Here is a 14,331-nt window from a genome sequence, read left to right as displayed (position 1 = left end):
CCGTGGGGATAATGGGCCCCACCATTTGAGCGAAGAAAATTTGGCAAGCTTTTATTATGCTGGTAGGTACCCTCTGTCAGGGATTTTTTTGGCTAATTTTATAGCCGTTATTGGGTCATATTCCCAGTTGAAAATAGTATATTATTTTCCCAATCCACAGGAAAATATTCCCAAATGAAAGTTACAAAATGAAAATATTGAATAAAGAATTCTAAAATCTTTGAAAATAAGGGCTTCTTCACTGTAATAAGTGTTTAAGTGTTTGGAGATGCTATCCTAGACAAAGATTGTTTGCATTAATTAAATCACTGCAAAATTTCAATCATGCATTTTTTTCCCAATTTTTAACAAAACATCGCTGAAATTCCCAATTCCATAGGTATGGGTCATGTTCTTAAAATCATGGAAAAAAGCCTCTGTGATTGTTATTTACCATTGATAAAGCATTTAATTGTTTTTCTGGTATTAACACTACATACAACATTGTATGTTCCGTTACTGCCCTATATAAAACATTTACTTATATACATGTATGTACTGTATACAAAGCATTTTAGCTATTTTGGTAAAATGTACATTTACAGAGCACTACAAATTAATTTGGAAAAAATACTTTTTTGGTGATTTTTGTAATAATATACATGTACTTTGTCAATGAAAAAACAAAACCTTACCATTAAAATTGTTTATGTCGTAACTTTGATTCAACCAGAGACATAGATGTTATCTATGTCTCTGATTCAACATTTATATAAATGATTATTTATGTCATGATTCTATTTTGAATAAATTTTTTATATAAAACAGTCATGACTTTCATACTATTACATGTATGTTACTTTAATAAAAAAGCTCGTACATGTACATGTGACGGGGAGAAATTAAAATTAATTCTTAATATGGAAATATTGACTGTTGAGATTTTTAATGGAAAGTAAAATTAATTCTTAATATGGAAATATTCACTGTTGAGATTTTTAATGGAAAGTGGATGAACTAACTGGAAATTATTTATGCTTTATAATATAGATTTAACATTTATATAAATGTGTATTTTCAGGAGCACAGGTAGGCAATGTTATAACGTTCCCTCTAGCAGGTCTACTCTGTAAATACGGGTTTGCTGGTGGTTGGCCATCTATATTTTATGTATTAGGTATGTATATAGATACATAACACTGTCACAAGAGAAATAAATGTTTATATTGCCCTGCAATCATTGTTTTACACCACTGATATACATTGTATAACAGGGATTCCATTAAGTCGCAAAATATGGAAGTTCGAGACTGCAAAATGTCTGACACTGGAAGTCACATTATATAGGTAAAGAAGGAAAAAAGCATTATATTTTGGAAGTCACAAGCCAAAATCAGCAGTAAAATGACTCCCAAACGTCCGCTAATGGAAGCCCTGGTTAGTGGTATAAGGTCAATATCAGTTCTGAGATATACAGATGTATTCTTAAGATGAGTTTTGGCATTAGTGATTTATAAGAAAAATTGACCTGTAGTTGTAGCAAATTGCAAGAAAGGGTAATAATTTTGTGCATAGAAGGCAGCTGTAGGCCAAAATGACCATCTCAAATGTGTTTTTCTTAGAAAGAGGAAATATATGAGCCGCGTCACGACAAAACCAACATAGTGCGTTTGCGAGCAGCATGGATCCAGACCAGCTTGCGCATCCGCGCAGTCTGATCAGGATCCATGCTGTTCGCTTACTTACCCTATTACAAGTAAAGAAACTGATACCAAACAGCATGAATCCTGATCAGACTGCGCGGATGCGCAGGCTGGTCTTGATCCATGCTGGTCACAAACCCATTATGTTGGTTTTGTCATGACACAGCTCATATGTTTTATAATGTTATTTGAAATACATGACTTACAAGCATGTTCGATGCTTGTTATGTAGTGCTAAAGTTGATTTTTGATTGGTCCATTTATAAAGTGAGGAGTTTTTGTTATCAAATTATTATTTTTCTATGAAATGTCATTCTCATTCAATTTCAGGAATATTAAGTTTTGTTTGGTTTGTTCTGTGGATGTTTTTTGTGAGCGATACCCCATCTCAACATAAGAGAATAACCAAAGCTGAGAGAAATTACATTAAACATGCCCTGAAAGATAGCGTTAACTCAGATGGTGATAAGGTTAGTTTGAGATGTGTACAGTACTGTATAAGTGGTTAAGTTAGCGACATGGAAATATTTGCGAATTTCACGAATTGACGAAAATTGCTATAATTACCTCTAGCATAAATATCAACCAACCTGACATTAAATTCTATCCTCACGCTAAATGTCTGCAATTTTAAATTTTCCTAACTTTTCGACACAGGGAAATATCCACTTATACAGTATTTGAGATACGTTATTGCGTCAATTTTTGATAATTGTTGAGTTTGCTACCCTTAATAAATAGGTTCTACAGAATTTATTCAGCCATAACTTGCTTATAAATGATACATAGGTTCAAAGGTTGTTTACTCTTACCACTGTAAATTTCTAAAATGTATGGAATAAATTTATGTCAATTATGATGTGAACTTGTCCATCTTTTAATCTGGACAAAAGCATTCATAAGGGTTAGGGAATTTTTCAAAATAAGTGCCGACTTTTCTTATGACCTTCGGCCCAAGTATTTCATTTAAAACTTAGTTGTTCCATGCAAGGATATGGTTCTAACAGTACAGATGATAGCTATCATAGCAATAGACTTACTATTTTTCCCAGCTAACCTGTTGTTACAAACAAACCTTTACAGTTACAGTCTATGCGAAAGTCATTTTTTTTTTCAGGCCACAAGGACCGAGACCCTTAGGTTTATTTCCGGCCCGGATGATATTTTTCCGGCCCAGACATTTCAAGCATTATTTTATATTAACACGATTGAATGCAAAAATGATTGTCTTTCTTTAAATTAGTAAGACCATCCATATAGAAACATAAGAAGATGCTGACCAATTGAAATAACTTAAGCAGGGTGCTCACTAGGATTTTCAAAGGAGGAGTTCTTGGACTCCCAAGCACAGAAAAGTAGTAGCACTGAGCACTTTGAATATGTTAAGCCAACTTTACTGCACTTATGCAGTTGACGAATATGATGTATATTAGTGGAGTAAGCTAGGTTTTGAAAAGTTGGAGTTTGAACAGAGAAAAAGCTTATTCAGGAAAATGGTAGTATGTCCCAAATGAAATACACTGTACCGTAAAAGTGATTGAAAAGATTTGAAATATAATTTCAAAAACCCTACATCATTAGACCATTATGCTGTTTTCTTCCTGATTCACTCCACGAACCCATCTCCCATAAGAAAATATTCATTGTATGTGACAAACACATACTGGTTAAATACCTCCATCTCAACTAATGTGAACAATATCTTTAGTAATTTTAATTCCTAAACTACATTTAAGTGTTATTACACACATTTTAACAAAACAAAGTTTCCTTTTGTTTACGATTTTTTTAATTATAAAAAGCGGCATCTCGAAAATATGTGACAATTGAAAATTTGTCTGTTTCCTGCAGAAACATTCAAAATTCTACTTGTTGATTAAATATTTTTTTATTATTTTGAGTTTGTTACTCATCGGCTATTTCAACAGGCATCCTAAAACAACATTTTCAAATTTGTAATTTACGGCAAAAGTTACCGTTGTTGATGAAACTTTTTGAAGACAGAGTTGACTGGTATTTATTTGACATGTACAAAATAGATCTAAGGTTGGTCAATATCTTCTTTAATAAATTCTTTGCATCATCGGGAACTTATCAATCAGGTCATTAATATTTTTAACTTTTTGAAATTTTATTCGGACATAAGGACTGACGGAAAGGAATTTTTCTCGGACCGCACAAGTTTTATTCAGCCAGGACCGAGGACCGACGGACTTTCGCACAGACTGCAGTTACAGCTTTAATAGTAAGCGCAACAGGTTGACTAATCTATATTGACCTGTAGTGCACCGTGAAGCTATGACAGTAAAAGTTAGTTTGTACCGTGGCATTAGCTCAGAAAAACCCACATTTGCAGTGTTCCGGATAACATCTGTTAAGCTACAATAAAAAACTTTTTACCACGGAAAAACTATTTTATCATAAACTGGGAAAAATACTACGACTAACAGTTAATTTAATTTTTCAGAAGTTAGATGTTCCATGGAAGGGCATGGCCCTATCAATGCCTGTGATAGCCATTTTGGTAGCTAACATTACCACTGACTGGGGAACATATACTTTGTTAACTAGTATACCAACATATATGAATGAAGTGTTAAAACTAGACATATCTGCTGTAAGTATTGAAGTGTATTAAGCAATATATCAACTGTAAAAATTTTTTATAAGAATTAAAAAAAATTCAAGAATTCTTCCAAAATGCTTGTATGAAGCAAATATGTTAGTAAATTGTTAAAAAAAGCTAATGCCACATGCATGAAATCATTGCTTAACAGATAAAACCCTACTTTAAATTAGCAAAATAATATTTTGTTTCAGAGAGAAATAGAAAAGATTGATGCAAAATTCTAAAATAAGAGATATGCTATTATATGAAAAATAGTACACATTGCCGAGAGCTTTTTACCATTATAGTGTCCAAACAGTTGACCATCAAACATTTAACAGACTCGAACTGAAAGTCTGTTGACGGTTACAGGCTCTCTGGGAAGTCAATATAATGTTGAGAGGTCTGAAATGGTGTAAACTTTTCCATTTATTTAGTCTATCCAGCTAGCTTAGAGAACATTGGTGGTTCTACTCAGGTGCCCGTTTATGCTTCAAATAATGCACTGAAGCGCACTTTGACGTCTTTCTTTAGTAAAGCTGGAACATCGTCATATGACCAGGTCACCTATACTCTTGTCAGTGTGACGTAAAACCCAATCAAACAAACATGTAACATGTGACTTTGTTTATTATTTTCTTGATTTTTTTTTCCTGTAATATTTCAGAATGGTTTGTTTTCTGCGTTACCGTACATAGTGTTTTGGGCCATGATAAATGTGTCAGGCTGGATTGCTGATTTTATAATGTCTAAAGGCTGTTGTTCTATAACCATCGCAAGAAAGGCTTTTACCATCACAGGTAAAGTGAGGCTATACTAGGCTGTTAAGTCACAGTTTAATTTTTGACATAATTATTGCCCCTTTTGAACCCAGATTTTTCTATATTATCCAAGCTCTTTTTTTGCTATCAAGCACTGAGAATAGTCGAGCATGTTGTCTTATGGACAGCTCTTCGTTGTTCTAATAGAAGTACATTGCCTAATAATATTTTCCATCATAATATTTGTTTCAATTGTTTACATGATTAAGAAATAGATTTATTATTATATTAAAATGATTTGCATTGATTGAAATATAACAAAAAGTTGCCGTTGTATGTATGTGGTTGGGGTAATACAATGAATTTCTTCCTTTCAACAATCTGATCTCTAGATGAATATCATATATAAAAACCTGTATATATTGCTTTTTAAGTCCTTGGATCCCAATTAAAGCATTATAAAGGGGTGCCAATGTGTTCATTTAATTTTCAAAGAATGTATACACTTTTGTTTTCATTTTGTTTCATAGGAATGTTTTGTAGTTATTTTATTGTCTATGATTGTATTTTATTTATTTTCTAGGAATGTTGTTGCCAGCTGCTCTACTGATATGTCTAGGTTACGTGGATTGTACCCAGCCTGGTTTTGCTATTGCCCTGCTGGTTCTTGGCGTGGCAACAACCGGGTTCCAGTACAGCGGATGGATTGTAAACCACATGGACATTGCTCCAGCGTTTGCGGGAATATTGTTTGGTATCACAAACTCTATTGCAGCTGTGACGGGATTTTTATCACCATATGTTGTTGGCGTGATAACTGAGGTGAGAATATAATTATGATGCAGTTGTGTATTTAAATCAATATTTTTTATTGACATTGTGAATGCATCTGTATAGCTTTATATACACCATTATAAAGCCAGTATATTCAAATATAAAATGTACAAATTCATAAATTTTCTACCCAGGTTTCCAGAATGTTGCCTATCTAATATTGTAAGTCATAATGGCAGAGTAGCCAAGATAACTCCAACGTGTGACTAGTCAGGCATGATTAATCATTCATAAAAGAAATTGTCAATAAATATTTATTTGACATTAGAATGAAAATATTCTGGATAGCCTGACCAAATGTCAGGCATGTACTGTTGTTTTGCAAAAGTGGCATATTCATGCTGACTTAGAAACTAATGTCAAAATTAGCTTTTAAGGAAAGCAAATTATCCAATTTCTTTACACCAAAGGGCAGAAAAATTGTGGAATTGTACACTTTGCTTTTAATTGGTAACCATATGTAACTAACACTTGGCTATTAAATATGTTTTGCTTTAATATATAACTCCAGTATATTACACTATTTACTGACAAACAAGCAAAAAATTCTGACTGTAAAGAAATTTTAATGAAATAAAATATGTTACGTTAAATACGATTCTATGCACCTTTTTAGGGGAAATTATGTTACAAATTTCTACTAGTCTAACTTTGTGCCTGTACTGTGTACATATTGTATATGTCCGAAATTTTTCCTACATTTTCAAGCATTTTCACCTTTAAGAGACACTTTAATTAAAACGCTGTATGAACATTCTGATTTTATTTTGTTATATTGTTTTTATAAACACAATAGTTTAGTTCTTTAATCTGAATATTTTATTTCCCAATGTCAATTTAGACCAAAGATGCTTCTGCAGAGGTATATATAACTATCTTTCTTATTAAAGGCCGATGTTGAATAATATTTCATACGTTATCATCTGAAAGAATTCAATTTTACATAATATTATGAATGTTACCGATTTAAATTTTGAAGAAAATGATGACATGAAAAATTATTTTGCACTTGTCTTCTAAAATTTCTGGAAAATTATTCTTAATACTATTGGTTGTTAAGTAAGTGACTCACTGTGCTAAGCATATATTTCCCAGAATAACTTCTTTCAAGATTTCACTTTGTTTTTAGCTCACCTGTCACAAAGTGACAGGGTGAGCTTTTGTGATCGCTTTTCGTCCGGCGTCCGTCCGTCGTCCGTCCGTCGTCCGTCCGTAAACTTTTACTTTAAATGACATCTCCTCATAAACCACTAAGCCAATTTCATCCAAACTTCACAGGAATGTTCCTTTGGTGGTCACCTTTAAAAATTGTTGAAAGAATTTAATTCCATGCAGAACTCTGGTTGCCATGGCAACCGAAAGAAAAAACTTTAAATATCTTCTTTTAAAAAAACCATAAGAGCTAGAGCTTAGATATTTGGCATGAAACATCTTCTAGTGAGTGTCTACCAAGTTTGTTCAAATAAAAGCTCTGGGGTCAAAATTGGCCCTGCCCAAAGGGGTCATTGATTTTCCCTATATGCATATCGAAAAAGCTTAAAAAATCTTCTTTTAAAGAACCCAAAGAGCTAGAGCTAAGATATTTAGCATGAAACATGTTCTAATAAGTGTCTACCAAGTTTGTTCAAATAAAAGCCCTGGGGTCAAAATTGGCCCCGCCCGGGGGGTCATTGATTTTCCCTATATGCATATAGTAAAAACTTAGAAAATCTTCTTTTAAAGAACTCAAAGAGATATGGCTAAGATATTGAGCATCAAACATGTTCTAATAGGTGTCTACCAAGTTTGTTCAAATAAAAGCTCTGGGGTCAAAATTGGCCATGCCCCGGGGGGTCATTGATTTTCCCTATATGCATATAGTAAAAACTTAAAACATCTTCTTTTAAAGAACCAAAAGAGTTAGAGCTAAGATATTTAGCAATGAAACATGTTCTAATAAGTGTCTACCAAATTTGTTCAAATAAAAGCCCTGGGGTCAAAATTGGCCCCGCCCCGGGGGGTCATTGATTTTCCCTATATGCATATAGTAAAAACTTAAAAAATCTTCTTTTAAAGAACTCAAAGAGATATGGCTAAGATATTTAGTATCAAACATGTTCTAATAGGTGTCTACCAAGTTTGTTCAAATAAAAGCCCTGGGGTTAAAATTGGCACCGCCCCGGGGGTCATTGATTTTCCTTATATGTGTATAGCAAAAACTTAAAAAATCTTCTTTGAAAAAACCCAAATAGCTAGAGTTAAGATATTAAGCATGAAACATCTTTTAGTGAGTGTCTACAAAGTTTGTTCAAATAAAAGACCTGGGGTCAAAATTGGCCCCGCCCCGGGGGTCATTGATTTTCTTTATATGTGTATAGCAAAAACTTAAAATCTTCTTTGAAAAAACCCAAATAGCTAGAGTTTAGATATTAAGCATGAAACATCTTCTAGTAAGTGTCTACAAAGTTTGTTCAAATAAAAGCCCTGGAGTCAAAACTGGCCCGGCCCCAGGGGTGTCATTGTTTTTAACTATATGTGTATAGTAAAAACTTTAAAAAAAATCTTCTTTTAAAAAGACCAATGAGCTAGAGCTTAGATGTTTAGCATGAAACATCTTCTTATGGGTGTCTACCAAGTTTGTGCAAATAAAAGCCCTTGGGTTTAAATTGGCCCTGCAACGTTGGGGGGGGGGGGTGGGGGTTGGGCGGGGGGGCTATATACAGGTGAGCGACCTCAGGGCCATCATGGCCCTCTTGTTACACATTTCTATGTCTTTTTATTTCTCACATTTTAGTTTAACTGTAGTTATTGTTTGATCTCCGTTATGTATGTAATCGTCATGTGATTCTTGTGAATTAAACAAGAGGATCCTGTTCCTGTTAAATTGTTATGGATCTGATTTGAGGTTGGAATAGTCCATTTGTAGATATCGGAATAGTCAATTTGTAGATATCGGAATAGTCTATTTGTAGATATCAGAATAGTCCATTTGTAGATATCGGAATAGTCCATTTGTAGATATCAGAATAGTCCATTTGTAGATATCAGAATAGTCCATTTGTAGATATCAGAATAGTCCATTTGTAGATATCAGAATAGTCCATTTGTAGATATCAGAATAGTCCATTTGTAGATATCAGAATAGTCCATTTATAGATATCAGAATAGTCCATTTATAGATATCAGAATAGTCCATTTATAGATATCAGAATAGTCCATTTATAGATATCAGAATAGTCCATTTGTAGATATCAGAATAGCCCATTTGTAGATATAGGAATCGTCCATTTGTAGATATAGGAATCGTCCATTTGTGGATATCGGAATCGTCCATTTGTAGATATCGGAATCGTCCATTTGTAGATATCGGAATAGTCCATTTGTAGATATCAGAATAGTCCATTTGTAGATATCGGAATCGTCCATTTGTAGATATCTACAAATAGTCAATTTGTAGATATCGGAATCGTCCATTTGTAGATATCGGAATCGTCCATTTGTAGATATCAGAATAGTCCATTTGTAGATATCAGAATAGCCCATTTGTAGATATAGGAATCGTCCATTAGTAGATTTAGGAATCGTCCATTTGTGGATATCGGAATCGTCCATTTGTAGATATCGGAATCGTCCATTTGTAGATATCGGAATAGTCCATTTGTAGATATCGGAATCGTCCATTTGTAGATATCGGAATCGTCCATTTGTAGATATCTACAAATAGTCCATTTGTAGATATCGGAATTGTCCATTTGTAGATATCGGAATCGTCCATTTGTAGATATCGGAATAGTCCATTTGTAGATATCGGAATAGTAAAATTAAGTAGTCGACAGGATCAAGGTCACTGGGCTTAAAATAAATTTTCAGTTTAAGTTTATGGCGTAAGTGGCAAATTGATGTCATCGAGTTAAAATCACTTGCCCTGGCGAGGTTGCAGGTTCGAATTCCATCAGAGATTTAGGATTATTTCAGTTGAGGAAGCTATGCAGCTAGTGTTCTACTTAGGTCCCTTGTTGCAATGATAAGTTGGAAAGTCGCCATTTGACCTTTTGACCGGTACAGAGTCATTTAAAATCCAACATTACTAAAAGGGGGATGTCTGTTGCAAGTGGTTAAGGTTGGTGACTTCAAACTAATTCCCCCTTGCACTGTGGGTTTGAATATAACAGGGACTTTGGATTTTTTCATGTGAGGAAACTATGCAGTTAGCTTACAGAACCTCGGTGGTTCTACTCAGGTGCCCATTCGTTCCTCCGCTTGTAAAGCTTGAACGTCGCCATATGACCTATACTGTGCCGGTGTGACATAAAACCCAAACAAACAAAACCAAAAAAGTTAGCTTTTTAACCATTGTTAAAGTGGCATCATGTCACCATTCTTGTTCAGCTTCTTGATGGTTTTGCTTAAATTTTTACAAGAGCTTACATATGGTGCAAAGAGCAGTGCTTTCCTCGTATTTCTTTTATATTCTAATTTCTTGAGCTTATTAAATAATAATGATACAAAAATTGCCATTTCTTGTCAATATCATCATATAAAAACTCTATGAAATTGCTCACTTTTCTCAATGAAATCTTGACGACAGTATGCAGTATGCTCATTTTTTGCTTGTCAAGTTTAGCTATACCACCTCTGTGGTCAAGGGGGCGATGACTTCTAATCTAGTTACCTCTCTGGTGTGGGTTTGATCCCCGGGAGATGCTTTGGTAGTTTAGCGCAGAGGAAGGTAGTCTAGTACTGGTGTAACTCTCCAGGAACGATGGTTAGGAAACTACCCGCCTATATGACTGAAATACTGTTGGGAAAAGGCGTAAAATGAAACAAACAAACAAAAAAAATCAAGTTTAACTGTAGTAGGTGTATACATTTAGAACAGTAATTGTAAACTGTAATAGTGATTGACCAATAATTGATAATGAGAAATGTTTAGAATATAATATTAAAAGCTGCTTAAAATATAAAAGACTACCTCACTGTTTTAATCACACCTAATGTTACTGATAAATGCCAATTTATATAATATGAATATTTCTTTGAGTCACATCATTCACATGTGTTATTGATTATTCATATTAATGCGAAGTAAAATACATGTATAAACTTGAAAAAGTTACGTCAAAATGTGAAATTCTTTTGAAATTTTTTCTGTACACTCGCCATTTATGCTTTGATGAGTATTAATGCCACTTTAATTTTTCAAACTTTTTTACCTTCTATTCACTGTGTTTTTCTGATACACACTTCTAAACTGTGACTGTTTCATTAAATATGTATTTTTTCTTTCTTAAATCAGCATACCTCCAGATTCATACAAATTTTCATGAAAATTTTTAGATGTATTTAAAAGTGAAATATTGTGAAGTGAACAAAGAAAGAAATTTACACATTGCACACTGCAAATTACCAAAAAGAGGTCAAAATGTGAGAAAGTAGCTCTGAAAACGTTAGTCGTGCAGTAGAAATATGTTGATTTATACTGGAAAATCAGCCATTAATTGCACATTACATTCAAATTATTACTTGAATCTTGAATCATTTTACTTTTCTTAAAATCTTGGTTCATTTTTCTCAAGTTTGATTTTCTTGAATTATTTTGGCTCATCTGGAGGCATGCAGCTATAAGATATTGCACATCATTTAAAAAAAAAATTATATTTAAAGCTTAGTAATTTAAATGTTTGATATATTTATATCTTTTCTATTTTTAGAATTTTTGAATCAGTGTTGTTTTGGAAGTGTGTATCAGTAAATATCCTCATTTACGTGTTGTTTAGTCAGTAGTGTGTTAGTGAATTACCTCACATAATTATGTTCTTAATTGCTATGATTTTAAACCCAAATTCTCTACAAGAAAATTTAACTAGTTCTGAACATCAGTTCCCTTGGATCTTTGATGCAAAATTGTACTTGCCCCTTGAATCAGTTAGTATTGGGACTGACATGCTCTAAACACAGGTTTGGTATAAAAATAATGTTACAACTTATTACATTTATTCTCGGGGGGGGGGGGGGGGGGTTCATAGCCAAATAGTCAAGGTTGGCTTTTAACCACTTGCCAGTCACAATATGACTTTAAATTCTGCTATAGACTTTTAGACTTTGGAGATTTTTAGTAAAGAAGATGGCTTACAAAAAGTCGATAGTTCTTCTTAAATCTTTGCTGGTGTCTGAAATAATGCACAGAGGGACACTTAACATCTTCCTCTACCAGTAAAGCTAGAAAGTAGCCATGTGTGTTTATATAACTTAAAACCTGACCAAAAAAAAAGAGAAAAAAAAAGAGAATCTTAATAGTTTTAGGATTTCATTTCATTACCTTAGAATCAAAATCTAAATAGTTGAGTAAACTTGAATTGTTTGTTTGTATATAGCATATTAAAACTTCATGTTAAGAGATAAAAAAAATTAAATGGTAACCTTTAGAATAAGAATCTCACAGGTTGGGTAAAAGTCTTAAGATATTTGCTTGGGTGCTTAAGTAAGCTGTAATTGGAAAAATATTTGTTAACTTTGTTTAGTTTAGAGGCAGGGTCAGGCATGAAGGTAAAAAAAAATAATTTTTCTGTCAAACACAATATACTAATCATGCAAGACTTGTCTGATAAAATGATTATAGTTCTAGTATAAATTTTGAGAGATGATTTCAGTTCTTTATGTGTACATATTCTTTCTGATAATATGTTTATTTAGTGCTAACTGTTTCACTTTATGAGAATGTCTTCTGATGATTTTTTTTTCTAGTATTCTTGCAGGGAAACACAAAAATAAGGATTTTGGTTTGGTCAGTCAAAAAAGCCCAATATCGTTTTATTTTTAGACTTTCATGTTGTATATAAATAAAGATTAAGTCAAAAATGATCAAATTTACCTAAATTTTGCTAAATGTCATGAGATATAGAGAGCAGCTTAGAGTGGATACGTCTGCAGTGGGCACATTTACCATAAATATTTTTAAAAAATTGATAAAAACAATAGAATTCTATCATTTGTATAATTAAGTCTAATAAAATATTTCTTGAATAAACAATGTTGATAAAGTTCTAAGTGATTTAGTATGATCATTTAGATGATAAATAATGATATTTTGTACTAGAACATTTTATTATCTCATTCTGCTATATGAATATATCTAATATCAGGTCATGTATCTCACACTTGTCAACAAGACACATACACGATTCTTTTGTTGATTGTTCTTATATTAAATACTGAATCTATCGGTGCAATTATTTCCATTATAGACCATTTCACTTTTAACTTAGTTATTTTTTATTGTCAGGTTACATAACTATCTGGTTATTGGTAAAATTGATTTCTTTGAGGTATAATCAAATCTAAAGATATGAAGACAAGTTTCCTTTGGAATCATGGTTGTTTTACAAACGTTTATGTGCAAGGGTCAATCAATTATAGGTACTGCAAGGGTCAATCAATTATAGGTACTGCAAGGGTCAATCAATTATAGGTACTGAAAAAATATAAATTATGGTAATTTTGTTTTTATGTTTTTATAGGACCAGTCTCGGGAACAGTGGCAAATAGTGTTCTATATAGCTGGTGGATTCTATATTTTTGGTTCGGTATTCTATGGAATATTTGCCTCGGGAGAAATGCAACCGTGGGCGAGGGACGACGTAATTGCAGTCGCTGCGGAAGAGCTGTTGCAGGGGACAGAGCTGCAGGTGAAGGTCACAGATGATAAAAGAAATGGAGTAGAAGAAAAACATCTTTGATGACGATAAAGATATAGGTAGAAAAATGATGTGATGTCTCAAGTTTGGAGTTGATAAATATCAAAACATTAAATAAGATATAGCTTTGAAAAAAATCAATTAGCATCTTTATATGATAGGGTATTATCTCAATTCTTACTTAATATATAAAAGAATAAAAACAGACCTCCGTTAATATATATATATATATATATAAAAGAATAAAAACGGACCTCCGTTAATATATATATATATATATATATAAAAGAATAAAAACGGACCTCCGTTAATATATATATAAAAGAATAAAAACGGACCTCCGTTAATATTATATATAAAAGAATAAAAACGGACCTTCGTTAATATATATATAAAAGAATAAAAACGGACCTCCGTTAATATATATAAAAGAATAAAAACGGACCTCCGTTAATATATATATAAAAGAATAAAAACAGACCTCCGTTAATATATATATAAAAGAATAAAAACGGACCTCCGTTAATATATATAAAAGAATAAAAACGGACCTCCGTTAATATATATATAAAAGAATAAAAACGGACCTCCGTTAATATATATATAAAAGAATAAAAACAGACCTCCGTTAATATATATATAAAAGAATAAAAACAGAGTAAAAGATCTGTTAGAAACATCCCATTTTTGAATGATTTCGAATTGCTTAACTTTCACAGTTTCTATATGATTTCAAATCAGGAAATAACAGTGTTTTCACATGAAAAGTTACA

General features: G+C 32.6%; 1 protein-coding gene across 1 annotated transcript; it reads left to right on the top strand.

Moving 5' to 3' along the window:
• Positions 1-1,060: 1,060 nt before the first annotated feature.
• Positions 1,061-13,773, top strand: LOC132737094 (uncharacterized transporter slc-17.2-like; the record flags this gene model as incomplete). Its single annotated transcript, XM_060724332.1, has 7 exons — positions 1,061-1,156; positions 2,013-2,152; positions 4,150-4,299; positions 4,958-5,090; positions 5,635-5,873; positions 6,727-6,747; positions 13,382-13,773. Coding segments are annotated over 7 exons (998 nt in total), but the record flags the coding sequence as incomplete, so codon positions are not given.
• Positions 13,774-14,331: the final 558 nt, after the last annotated feature.

This window comes from Ruditapes philippinarum, unplaced genomic scaffold (assembly GCF_026571515.1).
Source record: "Ruditapes philippinarum isolate M1 unplaced genomic scaffold, ASM2657151v2 ctg8616_1_1_1_1, whole genome shotgun sequence".
Taxonomy (NCBI): Eukaryota; Metazoa; Mollusca; class Bivalvia; order Venerida; family Veneridae; genus Ruditapes; species Ruditapes philippinarum.
This window is presented reverse-complemented; position numbering and strand designations above follow the sequence as displayed.